This window comes from Crocodylus siamensis, chromosome 13 (assembly GCF_052110815.1).
Source record: "Crocodylus siamensis isolate JL-2025a chromosome 13, ASM5211081v1, whole genome shotgun sequence".
Classification (NCBI taxonomy): domain Eukaryota; kingdom Metazoa; phylum Chordata; order Crocodylia; family Crocodylidae; genus Crocodylus; species Crocodylus siamensis.
This window is the reverse complement of record NC_143407.1, coordinates 35,753,088-35,776,735: the sequence shown is the minus strand read 5'-3', so window position 1 is coordinate 35,776,735 and position 23,648 is coordinate 35,753,088. Positions and strand designations below refer to the sequence as shown.

At 52.4% G+C, this 23,648-nt stretch overlaps 2 protein-coding genes across 2 annotated transcripts; one reads left to right on the top strand and one right to left on the bottom strand.

The window, feature by feature from the left end:
- The first annotated feature begins 6,989 nt into the window (after nucleotides 1–6,989).
- On the top strand, nucleotides 6,990–12,947 carry RFLNB (refilin B). Its single transcript, XM_090025516.1, has 3 exons — nucleotides 6,990–7,612; nucleotides 7,853–7,962; nucleotides 9,303–12,947. Exons 1-3 carry the CDS (start codon nucleotides 7,436–7,438, stop codon nucleotides 9,631–9,633), a joined length of 618 nt encoding a protein of 205 aa, XP_089881642.1. The 5' UTR covers nucleotides 6,990–7,435; the 3' UTR covers nucleotides 9,634–12,947.
- A 195-nt stretch (nucleotides 12,948–13,142) lies between these two features.
- Nucleotides 13,143–18,680, bottom strand: LIAT1 (ligand of ATE1). The gene is made up of 2 exons (XM_090025517.1): nucleotides 18,201–18,680; nucleotides 13,143–14,916 (listed from the first exon to the last, which is right to left on the bottom strand). Exons 1-2 carry the CDS (start codon nucleotides 18,319–18,321, stop codon nucleotides 14,438–14,440), a joined length of 600 nt encoding a protein of 199 aa, XP_089881643.1. The 5' UTR covers nucleotides 18,322–18,680; the 3' UTR covers nucleotides 13,143–14,437.
- Between the last annotated feature and the right edge of the window lie 4,968 nt (nucleotides 18,681–23,648).

Genomic DNA, 23,648 nt, shown 5'->3' with positions numbered 1-23,648 from the left:
GCTGTGTTTTGCATGTAGTTTTTAACAGCTGATGGGGGCAAATTGGGTTGAGGTGGCTCTGCGGCAGGAAGCTGAAACCCTCTGTGCTCTCGTGCACACACATTGCAGCTTTTGTCCTGAGGGTTTTTGACCATGAAGGAATTGTATCGCTGTCTTAGGGGATGTGTTCCCCATGGACTGTTGTCTGATGCATTTATTCCTCTTGTCATGGCTCAGATGATATAGTAAGACACCTGTGGCCTTGTAAGCTTGCATAATAAACCTTGCTTTTCTCCTTTATTCCCTTGCTCAGCAGGCAGTGTTTCCTTCCTGTCGTCTTTCCCACCTCCCAGATTTCTGTGGCCCCAGAGAAGTGACCTTTTGCTGACGGCACTCCTGCTCCTAGGAGCAAAGCCAGTGGGATTCTTCCATCACCGGCCATAGGGAGGCAGTCCAGGAAAGTAACTTTGTGTTCTTTGGTAATTGGATGATGAATTGTAATGACCCAGCTGTAACTTCTGGAAAAATTTCTCTGGAGCCTAAGTCTCCTTTGATGATAATGAAGAGCTGGTGACTTTCAGAATACAATAGAGAGCATTTTCATATTGAGCTGTTTATTTTGCACTGACAATTAGTGACTCATTTATTTTTCCAATATAACCTTCCCTTGGCCCTGCCTCCGTCCATCCGTTAGGCAGAAGAAAATCAGGGGGAGGCAATAAATGTGCGTGCTGATCTAGTTCTTTCACTGAGCTTAGAGGTGAACAGGACCAGCAGGGTTATAATATATGAATCATCGGGTAGGTGGGAAGGGGGCCGCAGAAACCAGGTTGCTATCAGCTGGCTATATAAGATGGTTGGCACTTGAATCTGTACTTAGAAAATGAGCTGAAATGTTTTAACTTGGGTTGTGTCAAAAACTGTGTGTGTGTTGCTTTAGGTGGAGCTAGCTATACCACCTACTGTTAAGGGTGTCCAATAAAACCCTCTTTCCATTTGCTGATAACGTTGCCAAACTTGTAAGCATTTGGGCTGATTTTTTTTCCATGCTGGGCCTCAGGCCCCCCCCCCTTTTTTTTCTTTCTTTCTTTCATTCATTCATTTATTTATTTGAAAAATCAGCCAAAACCATCCAGTCATTTCCAAGAGGCAGGTGAGGGAAAAACAAGATGGTTTTGCTCATTTTAAATATTCTGGTAGCCTTTTATTTGAAATGCTGTTGTGCCCTCCTGTTTTGGAATGGGCCAGATCACTGGCCAGCTGGTGGCCTCTAGGTCAGGGCTATTCCTTTGCTGGCCCCAGGAAAATTCACTCGCATGATAAACCTCTGCGCATGCTCAGAAGAGACTTCTTGGATTTTAGCAGCTAAATTCCCTGAACAATCTGCATGATGGCACAGTCCAACCCAGAGCTGATCAGGGCTCTCCTTCCAAAGGCTGCTGCACAGACTTCTGCTCCCTGTGCGTCTGGGTTTGAACACCTGCACGGAGAGCAGACAGAGGCTGTCTTCTCTGAAGTCTTGTCCTCCACCTTTTACCTGGGCAGGGCCAAAAACACAGGGGAGTAGCTGCTGGACAGAGGCTGCCGATCTATTGCTGCTGATAGTCACCTCCTCAGTGCCAGGAGCAGAGGCCTTGTGTGCTGGACCCGTTGATGACCCGTGGGGTGTCAGGGTGATGTCGCATGATGCAATTCCTGTTTATTCAGCTTCCTTTTCGGAAGAGAGGTGGGAAGTGCCTCGCCAAAAAACTAGCATTGGAGACGAGCACCTTTCAGATGGCAAGCTCAAGTGCTCAGATGCAACATGGCTTCCTCTCTCTGTGCATTATGAGAGTGGCTTTAATGACATGATCAGATGCTCTTTTTTTCCACAGGCAGCCTTGATGCTAGCATTTCCTAACTCTGCCGGGGCTCACCTTTGCGACCTCAATGATGTTTTTCAAATGAGAGGGCCGTGATGGATACAATGGCTGTTGAAGCCGTTTGGCTCTTATTCATCAAAGCACACATTGTAAAACATTATCAGTAATCATAATCACCACCATTTTCTACCTTTGCCTGCTTTCTCATAGCAAGCCAAGTTATCCCTAACTGGGGTAGGAACCTAAGATTGTGTCTTCGCTGTTCTAGTGCTCGGTTTGTTAGCTGACAGCAGTGATCTAGAGAAGACCTGTTGTTACTGCTGTGTCTGATTTGGCCACAGCTAGGGAATCTCGCTTGTGCTGATTACGGTCTGCCCAAATCAACGCGAGACCCATTTTTGACCTTTCCCAGTGTGGTTCTGTCTCTTCCTGTCCTGAGATGTCCCTTGCTGGTGGGCTCTGATACATAGGAGTCCTCAGAATGAGGGAGCTAATGAGAGGAGCAGTAAATACTGCTCAGAGTAGAAACACGTGAAGGGGACGCTACAGCAAACGGCTGCATGCCTCGCACCGAGTACTCCTAGGACAGCCACTGCTTGAACACAGCAGCTCCTGGGCCCGGCTCTGTGCTCAGCTCAGGTCTCAGCGCTCTGAAGGAAGAGGCCAGCTTTGGCAGCAAACAGAACAAAGGCCACTGGGTTTCTGTGGGGAATGAGATCCTACTGCAGGGGGAAAGTGTGCTTCCCTCCAGAGTCCCTGATGCTGCCTGGTGCCAGAGGAGCGCAGCTGTCTTAAGGCAGTGGCTTTAAATCATCGGAAAGGCAGCCTGCAACAGCAGGCGAACATAAGGCTTCTGCGGTTTGCAAAGGCTGCAGCAGAAGGTTCATGGAAACAGATTAGGGCTTCTAGTAACCAAAGCAACATTCGGGGATGCTCGTAGAGGTGCAGTCTAACCGCAAGGCAACAAAAATGCTTATGGAGCTCGTGCTCGGTTCAGCTGCTTTGAAGTGCAACTGCGAGTGTGATTCAAGTGCCGTATGGTTTCGCAGACTCTGCCGGGGCAGGGAGCCTGGAATTTCCCATTGTTTGGAAATGATTTTCCGTTGTTATCAAATAACACAGATTGTTTCTGATTCTTTTTCTCCTTCATTGATTTCTCCTCAGTACTGACATGAATGTGCCTATTGTGTGATTACTGATTAAGCTCGGAAAACTCGTCCTGGGTGGAAACTTTCCCAGCAGAACAAGGGGCTTGATTAGATGGGCTCACACTCATAGCAGAGGAGGTAGATGATAGACACAAACGAGCTGGCACTTACACACAATGGCAAAGATTTTCCTAGGTGACTGAGTACTTCTGAGTCCCTGAAAAGGAGCCTGGTGTCCAGAGAGCCTGAGCACCTGCCCTGCGAGGGCTCAAGCAAGATGTCTTAACACCTTTCCCTGTAACAGAGCCACAGGACAGCTTGTGATGGGCCATTTTGGGCATCTGCCTATTTACAGAAGATGAACCGGGGTCCGTCCAGACTGTGAATGCTGCTGCATCATGGAATGGCTCTGCGCACGCATGATGCGCTCACCGACAAGGCTGCACGCATCTCCCGGCTGGCTGCAAGGAGAGCTGCTGAACTTGACTTTGCTCAGCGTTACACGAACTGGGACTGCTCAAGAAGTAGGTTGGAGCTGGGAGATGCTTCCTTCTCCAGCTTACTGCAGCAGAATAGAAACCCCGGGGTGCTGGTGGGGGTGCTGCCTGAACTCCAGAGGCTGAGAGGATGCGGCTGCGGGCAGGAGGATCCTGACGAGATCTAGCAGCAGCATCCCGGCTTTGGGATGGTGCGGACTCCTGGAGCAGAAGAGGAGCCCCATGCACCGCGAGAGGAGGGGCCTGGACCGGACCTGGCCAGCCCAGGAGCGCCCAGTGGTGAGTGCCCGGCAGGGGCTAGCGCGGGTCTGGCTCGGTGCCCAGGGGCTTTCGGACGCTGCCAAGCCCAGACACGTGCAGTGCGCTGTGCTGTGGGTACCCTGGGAACCAGAAGGCTCAGCCCTTCAGGGGAGACTTGGTGATGGCACTGCTGACCGGATGGGGCAGGGGCTGGTATGAGACTCACAACCACGGCCCAGACGTGGCCGCCTCCTACCGCACGCTGGAGGCCACGCACGCCTGCACCACTTAGCTTAACCTGCTGGCCTTCCTGCCCAGCCTGGGGCCTGGGCGAGTGCCCCTAAAACCAGCACTGGTCACTGCTAAGGGGGGTGTCCAACCCAGTGCCTGGCTGTACGGTCTGTGCCGTTCTTGAGGCCCGCAGCCAGGAGCAAGGCCTAAGCCCAGCCCCAGCAGACTTGGGTCCATGGGCTCAGTGTTGGGATCCCCCCCCGCTGCCTCGTGTGTGCCCCCAAATAGGGTTTGGGGGGAAGAGGGGGCTCCGCCAGAGTGGACAGAGCATCTGTTACTTCTCGCTGACCCTGAGGTCTCTGCCGTGGAGCGGCTAGCCGTTCTTGTGAACTAATTTGGGCTGTTGCCATGTACCTGGTTAAACGGGTGCCCTGTGAATTGTGCGGGGGTGGTAATCGGACTAGGCGTCGCGTTTGATTGACATGGTTTCCAGAAGAAAAGCCAGGGGAGTCTGCCCTGCTCCATGTCCTGAAATTGCTCCTGGTGCTTTCAGTTCCTGCCTAACGAGCGATGTACAGAGAGGAGCAGACCAGCGAGTTCCTGTCTCCTCTCAGGTTAGCTCTTCACAGGGGCATTGGCCTTTAACCAGCTCTGCTGCATTTATTCTAGTTCGAAGTGAAATGAATCAGTCCTCTCTGCAGTCTCTCCAGCCGGCCGTCAGCGGAGACTCAACTTCTTGCTGGTGGGAATTGACCTTTTCCCCCCCTCCCAACCCAGCAAATTTCACTAACTAAATTATCGGCAGAAATTCTCCTGATCCCAGGACCTCAGCAGCAGCTCTGAAATAATAATTGCGTTAGTCTGGAAACTGCTCCAGGAGCCTTTTAGGTCTTCTGATTTCAGCAGGGGCTTTTTCCAGAAGGTATCAAAGTTAAAGGTGATCAGCTTTCCCATTGTTCAGAAACCATAATCTCCTTTGGGCATATTTTAAGCAACAGTGAAACACCTGCCTGGGGCTATTTTTTTTTTTTTTTTTTGTATTTTGTTTTGCCCACACCATGAGGGTTTCCATCAGGGTTTTAATGTCTTTTTTTTTTTTTCATGCACATTTTTTGCTGTGAAGACAAACAACCTAGCAGTAGTTCTTCAAAGGAATGTAAATTCCTCAAGGAAGTATCCGGAGTTCCCAGCCGAGCATAGCTGCAAACCACAGACGCCTATGGCTGAAGGCTTGGTTCTGCTTTTAATTTGGGGGTAGCAGAGAAATTCTTTGTCAGGGCTTGGGTTCACTTGTGCTGCACCCATCAGGCCAGACTGTGTCTTACTGTACAGCAAAGTGTTTGCTTTGGCTGCCAGCAAAGGTTGTCTTTCCCCATTGAATCTGATGATGCGGCGTGATTATTTAATTAGAATTTTCCTTCAGCTGTTCCATTAGCCTCCCTAGCAATACAGGAGTTGGAGCCCGTTCCCTCTGCGTCCTTGTTCTCCTCCACCCCTTCATCTCTGCCTCGGTTGCGGCAGCCACTCAAAAATGCAATTAGATGGGCAGAGTGCTGGCGATGTGGGGCCGGTTCTTCCAGGGAAGGTTTTCCGTGACATCTGTACATCGAGATGCACTGGGTTAATGACAGCAGCTCAGTTCAAGCAGTTAAGCTTCGAGCTGTGGGCGCCGCACTTCAGGGGGGACGTGGACACCATGGAGAGGGTCCAGAGGAGGCCACTCGCATGGTCGGGGGCAGCAGGGCAGGCCCTATGAGGAGAGGCGACGGGACCTGAACCTGTTCAGCCTCCACAGGAGAAGGCCGAGGGGGATCTCGTGGCCTGTTACAGACTAGTCAGAGGGGAGCAGCAGGCACTGGGGGAGTCCCTGTTCCCCCGAGCACTGCCAGGAGTGACCAGGAGTGACCGTCACAAGCTGGCAGAGGGGAGATTCAGATTAGACATCAGGAGGCGCGACTTCACGGTCAGGGCGGCTAGGGTCTGGAACCAGCTTCCAAGAGAAGTGGTGCTGGCTCCTACCTGGGGGGCTTTAAGAGGAGGCTAGATGTACACCTTGCCGGGGTCGTTTGACCCCGGTGCTCTTTCCTGCCATGGCAGGGGGTCGGACTAGGTGATCTGCTCAGGTCCCTTCCAACCCTAGAAACTATGAAACTCTCACACCGGTTTAAACCCAGGTTGCATGGTCTCAGCCTGCACCTGGACAGGAGCCAGCTCAGTTGCTGGGACCAGTTTTAGACGGGTACAAATGTGTCTGTGAAGGGGCTTGCACCCGCTGAGCTCGATCGGGGAGGATGATGCGTGCAGCTTCTGCGCGGGGACAAATCCGACCAGGCCCTGCCCTGCAGCTGCGGACGTGGCTGACGGGGGCACCACTCCAACGAGTACTGTTAAGTCTGCGCGGAAGAGCTGCAAGATGCCCACCTAAGGGCCTTGGAGGTTGGCCTCTTGGCACGTGCAGCATACAGCCAGGGGCGTTGTCAGACGACTCAAAAACCCAGAGATTGCTGAAATGAAAGAGAAATTGTACCCAGTCGTCTCCTTACGCACCCTGGGAAGGCGTGAAGCTGCGGCAGGCCCCAGCACGCTGCTCCAGCAGGGATGGCTCGGTCTCCTTTGGGGCTGTGCTGTTTCCAGCAGCACTGCTGAGATTTTCTATGAGGCGAATGCAAACCGCTTAAAGCTGGGGGTTGACTTTGGCGCATCGGGCCACCGTGCGCCCAGGGCCCAGGCCTCTGCTTTACGACGCCTTTATGGGTTTAAAAAATGTGGCACCTCCTAAGATAAATAAGAGCTCTTGCAGGCGGTGGCAGGCGCGGTGTCACGGGCAAACAACGGCTCGGTGTTTGCCTTCGGAGCTAAGCCCGCTCCCAAGGTGATGAAAGCCGGGGCGTGCCTGTGCGCGGGGGGAGTTGCTCTCCAGGGACTCAGCGCCCGCGGTGCGCGAAGTGGGGCGGGGCCCACGCTGGAGATCATTTCACGTGGGGGTGGGGGTGGGGGTGGCAGCCCCGCGCTGCACGTCCGTCCTTGCCGGCGAGGGGCCGGGCTGCGGGTCTGGCGGGCAGCCGCGGGCCGCCAGCGCCTTCCTCCTCTCGGCGAGAGGCGCCGGGGCGGGGGCGGGGGCGCACCGCCCTGCTCGGGCTGGTTTCCCGCTTGCGTGCGGGGGCCGGGCCGGCCCTGAGCCCTCCCGGCCCCGCCTGTCAGCCGCGCCGTAGCCCCGCATCTACCCGCGGGCGGGCGCGCCCTCCCCCGCAGCGGCGGCCCCGGCGGTTGGGCGGGGAGAGGCGCCTGCCCCGGCTCCCGCGCGCCGCCCCTCGCCTCGCCTCGCCTCGTCGCGCTCCTCTGACAGTTGGGGGGGAAAAAAGAAGAAAGAAAGTTTGGCTTTTTAATAAACCCGCCCTCTTTCCGGCGCGGGGCGGGGCGGGGCGGCGGGCCCGCCCCGCGGAGTGAGGCGGCCGGCGGCGGCGGCGGCGCGGGAGCCATGGTGGGGCGCCTGAGCCTGCAGGCGGCGGCGGCGGCGCTGCCGGGCACGAAGCGGCGCGGCGAGCGGGCGCTGGACAGCCCGGACTCGGGGCTGCCGCCCAGCCCCGGCCCCGGCCCCGGCCCCGGCCCGGGACCCTGGCCGCGGCCGCCGCCCGGGGCCCCCGAGCCCGAGCCGGTGAGGCTGGAGGGAGCCGGCTCCCGGGAGGGCAGCGCTGCCCCGGGGCCCGCCAGAGGCCTTGCGGGCGGGGGGCTCTCCGGGCTGCCCCGCGGGTCTCCGCTAGCCGGGCGCGGGGAGTCGCAGCGGGGGCCGGGGGGCGAGGGCTCAGCGGCCTCGCGGAAGTCGGCAGCGCTGCGGCGGGCGCGGTGTGCCCCTCGGCGGGGCCGTGTTAAAGGGCGTCTCTTTGCACTTCTGCAGAGTCCCGTGTTCTCCCCCAGCCCCCTGCTCTCCAGCGGCCCCCCGCGGCTCTGGCCGCTGTCCTTCGGAGAAGGCATCGAGCTTGACCCGGTACCGCCGAAGGAAGTCAGGTAACCGTGGGGCTGCCGTCGGCACCTGAGAGGAGAGCTGCGTTTCGTCGCGCTGGTTCTCCTCTGCCCCTGCAGCCGCGCTGAGTCCCCGTCGCCCATGCGAAAGGCTTTTCCGGGGATGGCTCTGCTCATCTCGCCTTAGGATGCTTTCTAGTTCGTTTGTAGGGCTGCTAAATTCTGCTTAATCTCTGGGCCGGTAATCACAAGGGAAGATCTTCAGAAGGGGTAACGACCTGAGAGATTGTTTTATTAGGGGGCAGGAGCGCCACGTTCCCAAGCCGGTGGTTTTGCAGCAGATGTTTTTTCTCTTACCAACCCGCGGTGATCTTGGGAACCGGAGGGAAAGGCACCTAGTTGGAGGGGTGGAGTTTTATTTTTACTTTTTTTGACCGCAGCGTGCCAGTTTAGAGCACGTGAGTCGTTCTTTGGATCAAAACTGGAAAGGGACAAAGGTCCCAAGTCTCTGCCTGTTCCAGCCCACGGCGAACAGGCAGAGCGATCGGGGACTCTGATACTGGGACAGGGGCAAACTGCTGCCTTTTGTTTGGAGCTGAGCACACCCAGCTCCGAGTATGCTGGCGTGGGAAAGAGTGCTTTCCCTGTGCCGTGCGCGCAGGCCGTGGCTCCTGTCTCGCGTGACAGAACCAGGCATTTCTTCATGTTGGAAATACTCAACTTACTACTGTAATGTTTTTCTGCCTACGGGAGGTTTTTCTTACGGCTACAAAGGAGCTTATCTTGGATGATGCTCCCATGTCGAGAGGGGGGAACTCTCCTGCTGGGCTCGGGAGGGGTAGGAGTGCAGGAGATGGTGCCTGCTTCGTTAGCGTTTACCAAAGTCCGCTTGTCCAGTCTCAGTGGGAGCCCTGGCACCTGGCAACAGGCACCTGCACTCCAGAACTGTTGTCTCAGCCCCCCCGGACTCAGCTGGCTGAACTGCGGGAGCCCGGAAAGTCCGGTGGGAAAGGAGATGGGACATAGCCCGGTGCCTGGATGGGGTGGGTGCAGTCCAAATGTAAGGTGGGGTGGAGGAGATGGAGGGGCTGCTTTTTTTTTTTCCCCCTGAATGAGAGGGTAAAGAGTCGGTGGAAAGATGGTTTCTTTTCTTTTTTGACCAGGGGAGCAGATCCTCATAGCTCGTTTTGTCTGTAGATTTTGAAACGCTTGCCATTTCCAAGCTGGGGACACTGGTCCCAGAGGCAAGCAGCTCTTGAGGTGACCCAGGGGCTGGGCCCCAGGCCTGTGCCCTCCCCACGTTGCTTCCGGAAGGGGCCTGCCAAGAGCGCGACTCCCAGCGAGCACTAAGTGGCGCTGACGCGGGTGTCTCTCGTGCTTTCTAGGTACACCTCCTCCGTCACGTACGACTCGGAGAAGCACTTCATCGACGATATCTACATGCCCATGGGGCTAGGCCTGTCCGCCTGCAGCCAGACCGTCATCTGCATCCCGGATTGCACGTGGCGCAGCTACAAGTCCGAGGTGCGCTTTGAGCCGCGGAACAAGCCCCTCCGTTTCAGCAGCACCACCATCGTGTACCCCAAGCACACCAAGACTGTGTTCACCACCACGCTGGATTACAACTGCCGGAAGGCCATGCGCCGGTTCTTGTCCAGCGTAGAGCTGGAGTCGTCTGAATGCGCTGGGAGCGATTGCCTCCTGGATGGTTGCTGAGCGGCCTCTGTCTCGCTCGCTGCGATCCGTCCCGGTCTCTATCCTGTACTGTACTAGCTCTCCGATAGCTAAAATGGGTAAAAGCTCTCGCTGCCCAGTCCGTCCAAGGGAACCTTATCTGTCGCTACCTCTGTCCTGGCTCATAAGCACAGCTTTAAGTATCAAAATGGCCTGCACTTATTTTTCTATGGGAATTTAGCTTTCTAAGGTATCGGCTTTTCTGCCTTTACAGCTGCAGATTCCCCTCCTGCCGCAGTGCGGTAGTCAGGGAAAAATAAGGGAAATGTGTCGCTAGAGGAAAAATTATTCTCTCTCTCATGGAACAGTGGCTACCACCTGGAAAAGTATACCTGACTCTTCACGGCGAGGTGTAAAAACAGCAGCCGTTCACTTTTGCTGCAAAAATATAGCTCTCGCCTGAAAACAACAATCCATCACCTACTTCACTTTTGATCACAGGACTTGGTCTTTCATAATAAAAACAGCAAATCCTGAAATTCTCTAGAATATTTTAATAGATGGAAAAATCCAGAGTTTTATATTTAAGCAATTCCCCCCCCACCTAATATTTTCTAGATGAACCGATGCCTGGTTTTTAATTTAAATAGAGGAGGAGCGAAGGAGTTTTAGTCAGAGCAAGAGTTAAGCTGCTTGTGCAGCACGGGGCAGCCGGCACGTAAAGGGCACCAGGCTATATATTTTCCAGGCTCCCCATCTGCACAACCTTACAAAACTTCTCCGTTAGTTCACAGAGCTGCAGGATTGTGCAACCCTGTACTTCTCGGTGCCACGCACTAGAGTTTGCTGGTACCCCCTGAAATGCGCAGTGGTGAATGCCAAGCAGAAAATCATCCCCGGGTAGCTTTGAAGTTTGTGAAGTGAGGCCTGGAGAAAGTAGAAGCCAAAGAAACCAGTCCCTGCTTGTTGTGAGCCCTCGTGGAGCAGCCACAGGGAGAATTTCAGAAAATCCACTCTGCCAGCAAGGGCTGACAGAGGAGGCAGAAATTTGGTGATCCACAACCCAAGAAGCTAATAATTGCTTTGGGGGGAGCTGTGAGTCACGTGCAAGGAAGATGGTTGCAACAGAAGAAATGCTGGACTTTCCACTGGCTAGATCCACTGCTAAGCCTCTGCTTTCCGTTGGCCTTTTCCGTGCAACTCTGTGCTTTCCATCAACCAGGACAGTGGGATGGGATAGCCACCCTGCTGGACCAAACCAGAGTGCCTTTCAGCAAGAAAGCAGTTAATCCCGGGAGGAGAAAAGGGAAGAAGCGACCCATATATGCTGAGACTGCTCCGCCACTATCTGTGTTAGCCTTTTACACACATGCACATTTCTAAATCTACAAAATTGTCATTTCTGTGTTGAAAGAAAGGAGAGGAGTGTGGAAAGCAGCTGCTGTGGAAAGCGTGGCTGCTGTTTTTTGCTGTAGTGCAGCAGCCTGGGACAAACTCCGTAGGGACCTGTTCTTGCCTTCTTCGTGTGTCCTGAAAGGCCCCCAAGGGAGGTCAGTCGCTCTTCAGTAGAGTGCCAGCCAGCCTGAAGTCTGCCTCCAAGAAGGGGAGTGGTGTGGAGAACAAACGTAAGGGTGAATGGATTTCATCTGCACTAGCAAGGAGGGCAGAATTTGTCTTGGCTGGAGACGGCTGCAGTAAACTTGTTCATGCAAGTGTTAGGAAAGGCAAGGGGAGGGGGGGTATCCTGTATTGCAGTAGTGGTGTGAGCTGAAAGGAATCATGGGACTGAAAGCACAACAGGGGGAGGAGGACTTGGGTTGGTTTGGGGGTTCTGTTTTGCTTTTTACTTATTTATTCATTGGAATCAGTTGTTTCTTTCATCTGTGTTACCTGCTCCACAAACCAGACTTCCTAAAATGCTTCCAGGGGAGGTGTGGGAGGCTGAGGTTGACCAGCCGGGTCCATAAGAGACTGTGGGTGGGACGAATCCGATTGTGACATGATTCACCCCGGTGAATTGGGGAACAAGTCGCTCAAGAACGACTGTAGTGAGCAGCGAGAGCTTAGCACCAGAGGTATTGATCCTGTTCTGCACGAAACAGGTTTACTCTGAGATCATTCCTGAAATCTTTCCTAAAAGCGCTGTCGATCAGGGGAAGCGTGTGCTCTAGGCTCTGAGTGTGAGGAAGAGTTCAGGACAAAGCTTTCCCATGGGCAGGGGTATTTGATAACTGCTTGCTTTGTGGTTTCTGGCACCTTCCTCTTGAAACAACCATTGTGGAGATAGGATGATGAAACGGATCGGGTCCCCGGTTTGCTTTGGTATCGCTACCCCGTGAGCCGGAGAGAGGTGTTCTTCAGACTTGGAACCATTCCTTGTTTCTAGGTAAATCAGAAATCAAAAGGACCTCACATTGTGTCACGTGTTCAAACACCTGTTTTTAAAACAAACGATTTCTCTGTGTACTTTTGAAAGGTTTTAATTGGTGGAGGATGGATGCCTTTTCAAAATCGCTCATGTTACTTGGTTTGCAAAGCCCCAGCGACCACTGTGCCAGATGTCTTCTGACGTCTGCGATGTTTCTCGCCCCTCGTTTTCAGCTTGCTTTTTTTTTTCATTTCACTAATAATAAATTATCTGAAAACTGTAATTCAAGGGGAGTCTGTCTCTCAATCAGAGCCTGATCAGCTAGCGATTGGTTTTGAATGCAAAATGGTGTCACGAATGGCTGGTTCATCTGTGCAGCGCTTGCTGGCTGAGAGCTGTTACTGAGGCCAGTGGTGGGTACTTGGAAGTTTAAGGTATAATTTATTATACTATTTACCTAGAAATAAAGATCTATTATATCCAACAGACCTTAGCTCCCCCGTTGTCTCCCTTCTATCAAACCTTTCTGTTGTTAAACTTTCTAGTAAGCCATTGCAAGTATAAAATGGCCCATAAAAATGTAATACAAACGTGATGGCTTTATCAGTTTATTAAAACACTTGAAAACATGCCCTTAAGACAACTGAAAATCCTTTCCAGCAGGCATTTGACTCTCGCATCTGGTACGGTTTTATTCTTAAAGAGATGGTTTCTGAGGGGTACTTGGGCACGTTCCTCACATGAAGCCCATGTCCTTTTCAAAAGCACCGAGTACTTGGATAAAACTCTTTTTTTTTTTACTAATGATTTTAAAAGTGGACTGTTCAGGTGCTTAGATGTGAAGGTGGCGGCTGTGGTATACAATCGTGGTTAGATTTTGTTACGTGCTGAACTTTAAAAATAATAGAGTGTGACAGGCTAGTCTTTTGGGAGAAAAATGATCTTATCTGCCTCGATGCGTAATGTCTTGTTAAATACTTATGAATTTCCAGGCCTGTGGATTTTGTTTGTCATATTGCTGGAAGCGTGGGAACGACGCACTGGGGCACCAGTTCATCAATTCATAACAGGCTTTTTGTTTACTTTTTCGCTCATTTGCCTATTCATTTGCAAAAGCCCTTGACTCGTGTGTAACGACGTTATTGGAATCTAGGGAGCCTTGAAACAGTTACAGAGCACCCCCCGCCATCGCGAAAGCGCCTGTGGCACTATGCTGCCAATCAGAGGCAATGGCACTAGGGTATCGTACAGAGTGACAATACTAAGTGAAGCAGCAGAGCCTTATTCGAAAGAGCCCTTCTGAACGACAAACAGGGATTGAGTAATATTTTAAAGTCAAAGGGATACGTTTCTGAATGCCTGAGGGAAGTGACATAAATGTCCTGTGTCTTCAGACACTCAAATCCGCTATCTAGCGTCTTGCCTTCAGTCTGCCCTTGGCTGGTGGTGGGGTTTTTTTTAATTTTATTTGAATGGGTAAAAAATGGTTGCTGAATGTCTGTATGGGAGATGGTACTGGAGGTGGGGAAAGGTGGGTGTCAGTGGCATGGCACAGGAATGAGGTTTTCTTCATTCCTGTTGGCCAAGTGGACCTGTAGCTGGATGCTCCAGAGCCACTTCCCCAATGCAATCAGCATCCTGACCAGAACAGCCCTGCTGCCCGGGAGATACTCAGTTTGGGCGTGTTCTTGTTTCTCACCTAAATTTCTGGCTCTAGGCCCCATACAATGAGCTTTCATAACTACAAGCTAGTACCATCTCGCACTGAGAGAGCAAGCCAAGTGTTGAGGACCTCACTTGTCATTCTGCAGCTGGCCCTATGGGAAATGTCGCTGTGCATCATATCAAGTCCAGGAGGTTCTCTCAGCTTCAATTTTCCCATCTGCAATATGGTCATATTTCCTAATACTTGCCTATTTCCTGAGTCGTTGTGAGGATTCATGCTTTTTGGTCTGGAGAACACTGAGATAATCCAATGGCTATTGCTTACAGACACCCTATGAGCAGTTAAAGCTGGGGTGGGCAATTATTTTGGGTGGAGGGCCACTCACTGAGTTTTGGCAAGCCATCGAGGGCCACATGACAGGCAGCTGGGGCAGGCAGATAAATATTACTTTTCTAAATTGTTTAGGGGCCCTGCGGGCTGGATAGAATGGCCTGGTGGGCTGCATCCAGCCCGTGGGCCACATTCTGCCTACCCCCGAGTTAAAGGGAGTATGTTAGGATACGGTGTTATGGAAAGTAGCACTTTTAATAAAGCCATTGAAAGAATGGTTTGCTGGCCACCTTTCAAGTAACTTTTATTAAAAGGTTAATTTGAACATGGCACATGTACATCAAGAAAAACAAGCAATCTGCAGGCATGGGAAATTAATCAAACGGTGCCTTGAACAAAGGTCCCTTGTATAGCGCTCACAAAAACACACCGTGATGATTTACAGTTTCCTGAGAAATACTGGGCTGGCTGCAGATTACAGCTCAGATACTGGTAACTTGCTCAGTTATCAGGAATGTGTCACCTTTGCCTCCCTGAATATAGGAGCTGGAGGAATCCTCCACCCTTCCTGTTTGCTCATCTGCATTCGGAGCTGCGCACTGCGGTGAAGAGGAATGCTCGGGAGTCGGATGAGATTCTTTGGGCAGGTGCTGTTGGATATACAGCTCGTAACGTTTCCTTCTGTTCAGCTTATAGATGCGCAGCCTTTCTTCCTCGGCAGCAGGATCCTCCAAAACTCCATCCCATCGCAGGCTGTCATTGACCTGGTCAGAGAGGTCCTGGTCTGCTTGGTTAGAGCTTGAAATGGTGGAAGTTGGTAATACAAACGTGTTCATTTCTGCAGCAGGCTGAATTCCCTTTGAAGGGTCTGGGGTCAGGCCAGTATTCTTGCTGAGACGTGAAACTTCAAGCAGTTGGGTTTGCTGCTGCTGCTTCCTGCTTTTCCCATGATGTTTATGTGCTGCAACGAGAAATACCATCAACAGAAACCTTCCACACATCGCTGCCACTGCCGCTCACAACTTTACTGCTCTTCTGGAACGTGACCGATACAGACCCAAGCCCATGATACCCAGCACAGGTGCATCATCCAGGAACCAGATTTTCAACACCACATGAACAGCATAAAAACTCCTGCTTGAGGAGAAAGAGGTGTCTAGCTGAGCACTTAAGCACGTTGTAGAACAGTACAGCTATGCAGGATTTCACCATATTAATAGCATATCTCCACCAGCATCCTGTTCATTGGATCAAAAGGACCATTAAGATTTTTTTTTTTTTAAATAGTTTTGTGCACTTGGGGTTTTTTTCAGTGCCAATGTCATATGTCATAAACAGTTTGAGGAAAGAGGAAGTTGTTGTTTTTTTTTTTTAAAAAAAAGCCTGGTAGAAACTAAAATGAGAAACCTTTGTCCTACCATCATTTGAATGCCATTCAGGGGTTTCTGTGTTTTAATACCCATGTGTAAAAGAGAGGGTCTTTGTGTGAAGGAGCTAGCAGCCCCAAATTGGGAGTGGGGGGGATATTTTGGAAGTTTGTTACCCAATGTAAGTAAGTGGAATTCCCATTTTAACGTGTGCCCCCAGTTAAACAGCTAGCGAAAAGCTCACACCACCTCTCTTGTAATCTATGCTGGCACTATTGTTTTAAACACTTGTTCCATTTAGGCTTCAGCTTCCAGCCATATTTACCCAAACTCTTGTAAAATCAGTGCTCTTTTAAAAAAAATGGAAGTTGCATGTTTTATTCTGAGGTTTTTTATTTTATTTTTTTAAGCTCTGATCCTTTCATAGTGCAAGTGGCGTGCTTCACCTCCAAAGAAGTCTCATACAACCAGTTAACAGCCCTTGTACAAGCAGAGCGGACCAGAGAGATCTGTGCCTGGTGGAAGCGACTCCTCCCCCATGAGCAAGTTTGGAGAGGAATCGGTGCCCTGGTTGATAAAACAGCAGCGTCCAACTCTGACCAGTTTGACTCATGCCAATAAAATCTTAAATGCATTTACCCAAAGCTTCCTGTGCTTTGTACCCGAAAACTTGCAAAACACCCCAATTTTCCCAACTGTTTAGCTGGTCTAATAAAAAATATCACATTTACCCAAAGCAACTCGTTAGTGCAGGGAAAGAAAGCCTCCTCATACTTGCAACCTCCCCAAATCTAGCAGTCTATCTGTGAAACAGCCTAGTCCTTGACAGGTGTCTTATGCCTCCTACTGCCTATGGGAGGTAGTGACATGCCCTCCTAGTGTGTGTGTGTGTGTGTATTTTCCCCCACAAAAAGGTAGGTATGTTTCTAAAAAGTGACTGTCAGTAAAAGAGGCCTGGGCCACCAGGCTGTTCTTTCAATGTTTGGGTGCTCGTCTTACGGGACGATCTGGCCTTGGACAGGGGGCGGGATCTGATGACCGTGCGAGGTCCCTTCCAGCCCTCATGGCCATGACATCTATGAACTGAACCAGCGTTTCTATCTCCAATTCTTCCCTGGGATAACGGCACCTGCTCTCCCGTCTCTCCGCTGCCCTGGCTGAAGGATGCCTCCTCGTCCCAGTGCCCCATTTGGGCTTATTCCACTTAAACTCCAGCTTAGGGCCCCACAATACAAGGGGCCTCCAAATAAAAAACCTGGACATTTTCATTGTGACGTGACAAAAAACCAGACCTGCGTATGGCTCCGCAGCTGTTATTCACACTGAGTCCATATCTTTGTGCAGAAATAACAGTAATTCATCTTAAAATTTCATGAAAATCCATTCTCGTGGATTATTTTTCTCATATGGGGCCTCTTATAGCCGGATGTCACTTAGGGCCTCATCCGGCAGTGCTGCCTTGTCCCATTTTCTCTTGCCGGGCGGGTAAGGCGAGTCCGGGCGGACCTACTGATGTTGAGGGGTAACCAGCATGGGTTCGTGCCAGGCCGATCCTGCCTGACCAACCTGGTCTCTTTCTATGACCAGTTAACAAAGAGCTGAGATGGGAAGGAGGAAGTCAATGTCGTCTTCTTGGACTTCCAGAAGGCCTTCGACACAGCGTCCCCCCCAGTTCTGGTGGGCAAGCGGAGGGGCTGCGGCATGGGCGAACGCACGGTCACACGGGTGGCAGACTGGCTCCAGGGGCGCCCCCAGAGGGGGGGGGTGGACGGGTCGATGTCGACCTGGGGGGCGTGGGCAGTGGAGTCCCCCAGGGCTCGGTCCCTGGGCCGGTGCTGTTCAACATCTTCATTAGCGACATGGGCGATGACACCAAGCTGTGGGGAAAGTGACTGCACCGGCAGGCAGGGACCGCATCCAGGCAGACCTGGAGAGGTTGGCGAAGCGGGGGGATCTGAACAGGACGCGGTTCAACAAGGACAAGGGCAGGGTGCTGCACCTGGGCAGAGGGAGCCAGCATTACGGTTACAGGTTCGGGGCTGCCCCTCTCGGCAGCACAGAGGCAGAGAGGGATCTTGGAGCCAGGATTGACTCCAGGATGAATACAAGTCGTCAATGCGACGAAGCAACAGGCAGAGCCGACTGCAGCCTGTCCTGCATCAACAGGGGCAGCACTAGCCGGTCCAGAGAGGTCTCGCGTCGCCGGTCGGGCCGCGGCTGGAGTCCTGCATCCAGCTCTGGGCGCCGCACGTCGGGAGGGACGCGGGGAGCCTGGAGAGGGTCCAGAGGAGGCCACGCGTGTGGCTGAGGGCCTCCGTGGCCAGCCCTGTGAGGAGAGGCGGAGGGACCTGGATCTCTTCAGTCTCCGCAAGAGGAGACTGAGGGGGGATCTTGTGGCTGCTACAGCCTTATCAGGGGCCAGCAGCAGGGACTCGGGGGAAGTCTGTTCCCCAGGGCCCCCTTGGAGGCACCCGGGACAATGGCCACAAGCTGAGGGAGGAGAGGTTTAGGGCAGATATTAGGAAGAACTACTTCACGGTAAGGGTGGCCAGGGCCTGGAACAGGCCCCCCAGAGAGGGGGTGCTCTCACCCTCCCTGGGGTCTTCACGAGGAGACTGGACAGGCACCGGCTGGGGTCTCATGACCCCTGCACCCCCAGCGCTCCTTCCTGCCCGTGGCGGGGGTCGGACTCGATGACCCGTCCGGGTCCCTTCCCACTCGGTGAGTCTCTGAGTCTGATTGTACCGATCCCCCGCGCGTGGAGCGGGGGCCGAGCCGGGGCTGGCACGCCCACGCCATGTCGTGCACGAGGAGGGGGCAAGGCCCCGGCGTGTCCTGCACCCGCGCCCAGCCGAGCGGGGCATGCGGCCCAGCTCACCCGTCTCCCCTGAGGCGGGGGGGCAGTCGCCCCCCCGCCCTGCCGCAGGCAGCCGCGTCTTCTGCTGCTGCTTCCCCCGCCGCCGCCCGGCAGCGCCCCGCGGGCCCCGCGCCGCTTGCATGGCCCGCTCCTCCAGCCCGGGACGCGTCTCTATGGCGGCAACGACGGCAGCCAGGAGTCCCCTCCCGAGGGGCCGGGCCTGCCCGGCCTCTCCCGCCCGCCCGGCCTGGCTCGGAGTCTTCTGCCCCGAGCACCCGCCCTGCTCCCCCAGCGCCACGGCTCCGACTGTGCCCAGGGCCCGGCCCTCCTGAGGGACCGTGCTGCGGGAGCGCTGGGGCTCGGAGGGGCCGCGGGGCGCCGTATCCCCGGGAGCGAGGGCAGCGCGTCTGAGGGGACGCGGGGGCCTCTGCCGAGGCTTCCGGAAGCTTCCGCCCGGGCCTGCCCCGCTGCCTTCCGTGAGGCGCCGTCGCCTGCTCTCTCTTCAGCACCTCCGAGGCCGGGGAGTCCCCCTCTCTGGGTGACCTGTTGCCTGGCCTGACTATCTTCGCAGTGAGCAACTTCTTCCTAACATCCAGCCTCGACTTGCCTTGCTGCAGCTGGAGCCCACTGCTCCGTGTGCTGCGTGCGGTTGGTCACCACCAGAGCGGTCCGGCTCCGTCCTCTTTCGACCCCCGCTGGATCCTGAGGACAGGAAGGAGGGCGGGCAGCGGAGCAAGGGCCCCGGCCGTCACAAAAGCCGCTTTCGGCTCGCCCGGGGAACAGACGGACGGGGTGCCCTGGGAGGCCGACGCAGGAGGGCGGGCTAGACGTGAGGCCCCATCCAAGCCTCGCTGCCTCTGACCAGGCGTGCCCGAGGGTGAAGACAACATGGGGAAGGAGCCAGGCTGGCCCCGCTGGGCGTGCGCCCGCTTCCCGACGAGAGATGTCAAGGAGGAACCCGTGTCAAGGGTAAAGCCCTTCTGCCGCCTCCCCGAGCTCTTCGCAACACAACGGTTGCTCTAAGGGTTTCCTGTAGGGAAAAAGCAAACAACCCCAAGTGGAAAGAAACCCCGAATGAGAGTGAAGAGGGGCACGGTCTGCAGGGCGCCTGGGCCCGGGGGCGCTGGAGGAGGGGAGGGGGCACTTGCAGCAGCCTCCCTCCGCCCTGCCCTGCCCTGCCCCAGGTCCAGCCCGTCCCCACGCTTCCCCGCGCCTGTCGCTAGAGGGCACCGCGGGTGCGTGGCCGGGGAGCCCCGGGCAGGTGAGCCAGGTGCCGGGCCTCGCTGCGACCTGCTGCCCCCCACCCCGCAGCGCCGCATTAGAGAGCCTGCAAACGCGCCTGATGCTCAGCAGCCCCCTGTGCATGCTGGGCCTGGGTCTCTGCAGCACTGGCAGCGCAGAGTCCCATCCCCGTAAGGGTGGAGGGGGCATTTGCAGGGCCCGTTGCAATCTTGTTGCTGAAGGAAATGCTCCCCTTGCAATGAAGAAGTGTTGGGGACGGTGGTGGTGGTTTCCCCCTCCCCCTTTCCAGCAGCTCAGAGGTAGAGTTTGGCCAGCACCCTGGTGCTGGGGCAGCTTGTCCAGCTCCCCTGGGGTTGATGGACCTGGACTCTCCAAGCAAGGTTGGATCCTGTGCTGTGCATAGCAAACGAAACACATCTTTCTTTCAGGCTTGAGAGCAAGGTAGGAACAAGCCGACAGATGGTTTGTTCAGTGCCCCTGTCTCTCTCACCCCATCAGCTTGAATTGCAGTTGTGCATCTCCAAATGGTGGTGGGGTAACAAATGCCTAGAGCAGTTTAAATCATCTGCTGTCTTAGTTCAAGCCGGGGGGGAAGCATTCAGACTTATTGGTCGGGTGTAGTTCTGGCTCTGGGGAAACTCTTGTCAGCCAGGTGCAGAATAGGCTTGTTAACTAGACACACCTGGAGAGTCTCTGCCTGGGGTCTCTTCAGTTTCTTAACAGGCGTGAATGTCTTCAGATTGTCACTCTGGGGAAGGGCCCAGATTTTGGTGCTCGGGTCTGGGGTATATTTCGTGGGTGCCTTTCTTCCCTATTAATGGGAATGCCATACCTCAGTTCCCCTATTCTTTGTTCAGTCTGCTTACCTACTGCCCAAGGGGTGTAAGTTTTCAGAATCGGGGTCTTACTTTGTACTCAGAGAGGCAGGCTCCCCCAGCTCTGCCACTGCACTCCTGGAAGACCTCGGGCACATCCCTTTCCCTCCTTCGGGAGGGGGAAGCGTGTTCTGTATCCTAGGTATGTACAAGGACAATATGGTAAGTAGCCTATAATGCAGACTGACCAGCTAAACACACTGTTTCCCATTCGTATTTTGAATGCTAGGATGCTTAATTAATGTCTAGACTCCAGAATTAAGATGGATGCAGATAGACTTTTAAAGATAAACAAGCTTGTTCTAAAGTTTACAAAGTTTAAGCAAGCGCATCTGATACGGGAGGTTAAAACTTAAGCAGCGGTTATGAAGCAAATATCAATAAATCAAAGCTTTATGCGAAGTGGTAAACTCATTCTAGTCTGTATGGAATTACGGACGATTTGTACTGGCCTTTATCGGTTTCAGGTTAATTTTAGTGCCTTGTTCCATAACATTTGCAATGTGTTTGTCAGTCTATGTGATAAATAATGGATCTCTTCCAGTAATGTATATTTCACATGGAAGCATAAAAACGTCTTAAAAAATTAAAGATCTGAAACTACCAGGGAGAGTAAAATAAAGGCTTCATCCTGAATTCCTTTCCCCACAAATACACTCAAAACTGTCGTGAGTGAGGACTACTAGATTGGGCCCCATATTTGGTTTCCACTGCCCTCCTGAATCTTAGCTGCTTGTAATCTGAATGTAAGGTGAAACAGAGGTAGCCATGTCAGTGTTTCCTCTTGTGAACCAAGGTTGTTATGACAGCCAGAAGTTTGGCGTGAAATCTGTGGGTGCAACAGGCCAGCACCTGTTAGGGGAGGTTTGTGAATAATTCCTGTGCTCTGACTGCTTATAAAATTACTAACTTTTTCAGACATGGAATTGGTGGTTTTGCAAATTGCAAGCCCTGGATCCACGGCACAGTGGAAGTATAACCGAGTTTTGGAAAGTAACTCCAAAATCTTAAGCGAGTTTCAGGCTGTGTTTGCAGAATGGTTACTGAAACCTTGTGTGCAGAGGGTGATTGATGGTGCTGTAGTCATTTTTAGTTATAGGGATTGCATTCTGTGCCTTCTGCTCTGAAAGTACAAGTTTGTAGCAAAGAGCTACAGAAAAATCCCAGCTAGCACCAGAGGACAATAGGGCATAACTTGGGCAGTTCTGGACACAATTGGTAGGGCAGTGATTCACAGCCTTGCACAGCTGGGCGCTGCGTAAAAGGTGTCCTAGTTTAAATGGCATGATGTCCCAGTATGGCATTATGCTGGTGGTACAACATCACTGCAATCTATCTGATTTTGCATTGACTCAGTGTTGTGATGCTTTGGGTCCAAATATGTGTCCAAAAGGCACTTTTGACCTTTAGACTTAATACATGGAGTCCGAGTGTTTCTTAGCTTCAGATGCAACTGTGCTGAGATCTTGGGTATTTTTCTTGGACTTCCTTATGAGTCCCATTCAGTGCCAAGTATGGCTTTTGTGCTTAGAAGCTTGACTCAGTCTGGTCAGACAGGGTCTATAAGGAGGTTGCAAGATTAAATATTTTAAATACCACTTAAGCCTGATCTAGAATGTGGAGGGGTGGGTGTGGAGGCAAGAAAGGTAAAGGAAACAGTTGATGAGAATGAGTCGTCAGTTGTTAAAGGAGATATTTTGCTTAAGAAATTATATGGCATTCTCAGCTGGGTGGCGTTTCCTTGAATGTGTGCAGTTCGTGTGCTCATGTCATGCTTTTTTTGTCAGACTAGCGACTGAGTCATGTAGCTCTGTCTGTAAAATATATACACATATCTACAAAAACCTGATGGTGGGAAAAGGGAGTGCTGCACTCTGAGCGTTAGCTCTGAAAAAGGTCAGGCCTGTTTCCTTTGTTGCAAGTTGTTGTGAGTGGCAAAACAGTTGGACCAAAATGGATGGGTCATGCCACAAAGGGAAATGGGAACTCGGAAGGACTCTCTTGGCAGCCGCTCACTAGCTCCGACCCCAGGAAAAGGCTCTTTGAATGGAAAGTTTCCAGTTTGACCTTTGGCTGACGCTCATTTTCAATTAATGAGAATTAACTTTCTCCCCTTATATTTGTATTGCTGTACCCATTAAGACGGGGGTGCGGCTCAGTGTGTACTTACGGTTTACAAGTTTCTGCCCTAAGAGCTGATGCTCTAACCAGCCAAAGGATGGGAGGAGGAAGAGATGGCGTGACTTACTTGAAGGGCAGAGGTGAGATTACAGGCCTGGCCTGCTGCATGCCAGACCCTTGTGTTTACTGTACTAGAATAATCGCAGTTCTGACTATCTGTCACCTCTTTCCTCTACCTTGGTTGATACAGACCTGTTTCACTATGTTGTCAAGCTGGTCCTGAGCATCTATACGTCTCTATACGACCCAGGGTTGTGTACAGGGTAGCTGACAGCATCCCATATCGCAAGCTTCTCATACAGGCCTATCTGCGGCAGATCTTGTCATTTGTACTGTTAAGTCACTGGCAGCTGCAATCTGGTGAATAATTCAGTGGTACCCTTTAGTTGTGAAAAAGGACATTTGAAGAGTTTATTGTCTGGCCAGAATTGGAAGTGTCTGTTGGTTGGGGTTTTTTTGAGAAACAAGCCTATGAAAAATAGACTTCATACTATCCAGTTAAAACAAATATTTAGCCTTTTAAAATTTTTAATTTAACGTCATTTTTTAATTGATGTGACTCCTATCTAGCAAAGCCCTGCTTTTAGACTCCTTTGAGTGTGCAAGTTCCTTTGAGATCTCTACTAGCGGAGCCCACCACTGAGATATGGGCCTCTTGCTAAGCTTAGCCGTGATGCCCAGCACCAGAGATGCTGTTTGCTGCAGCATTTCTTTCAAATTCAACAGTAAAAAGAGACTCATGACTTTCTTTCTTATTTATCATTACTTTTGCATTTTCCACTTCCCAGGCTAGAGCAGTCCTTTGCTTTTGGTTTTGTCGTGTTGCAGATGAATGTTTGCAAGAGAAAAGGGAAAAAAGGTGGTGTATGCACAATCATATATAGAATCTTTTAAAGGAATTTCACCCTTGTATTCAGTGTAGAAACTAGACCTTGGTTAGAAAAATGTCAATGATTATGCTGTGAGAAATGTTGGTGTGCACATGTGCAGGAGTGTGAGGGGCACCTCTGCCCCATCCCCAAATTTCCTGCAGAAATGTTTGGGTAACAACAGGAGATAGAAGCCTAAAGCTGAAAATATTTGGGATTTCTAAATTGTCTTGAGTTAAAAACAAACAAACAACCCAACACCAAACAAATGTTGTTGTGTTGAAAACCAGCAATTTTTACAG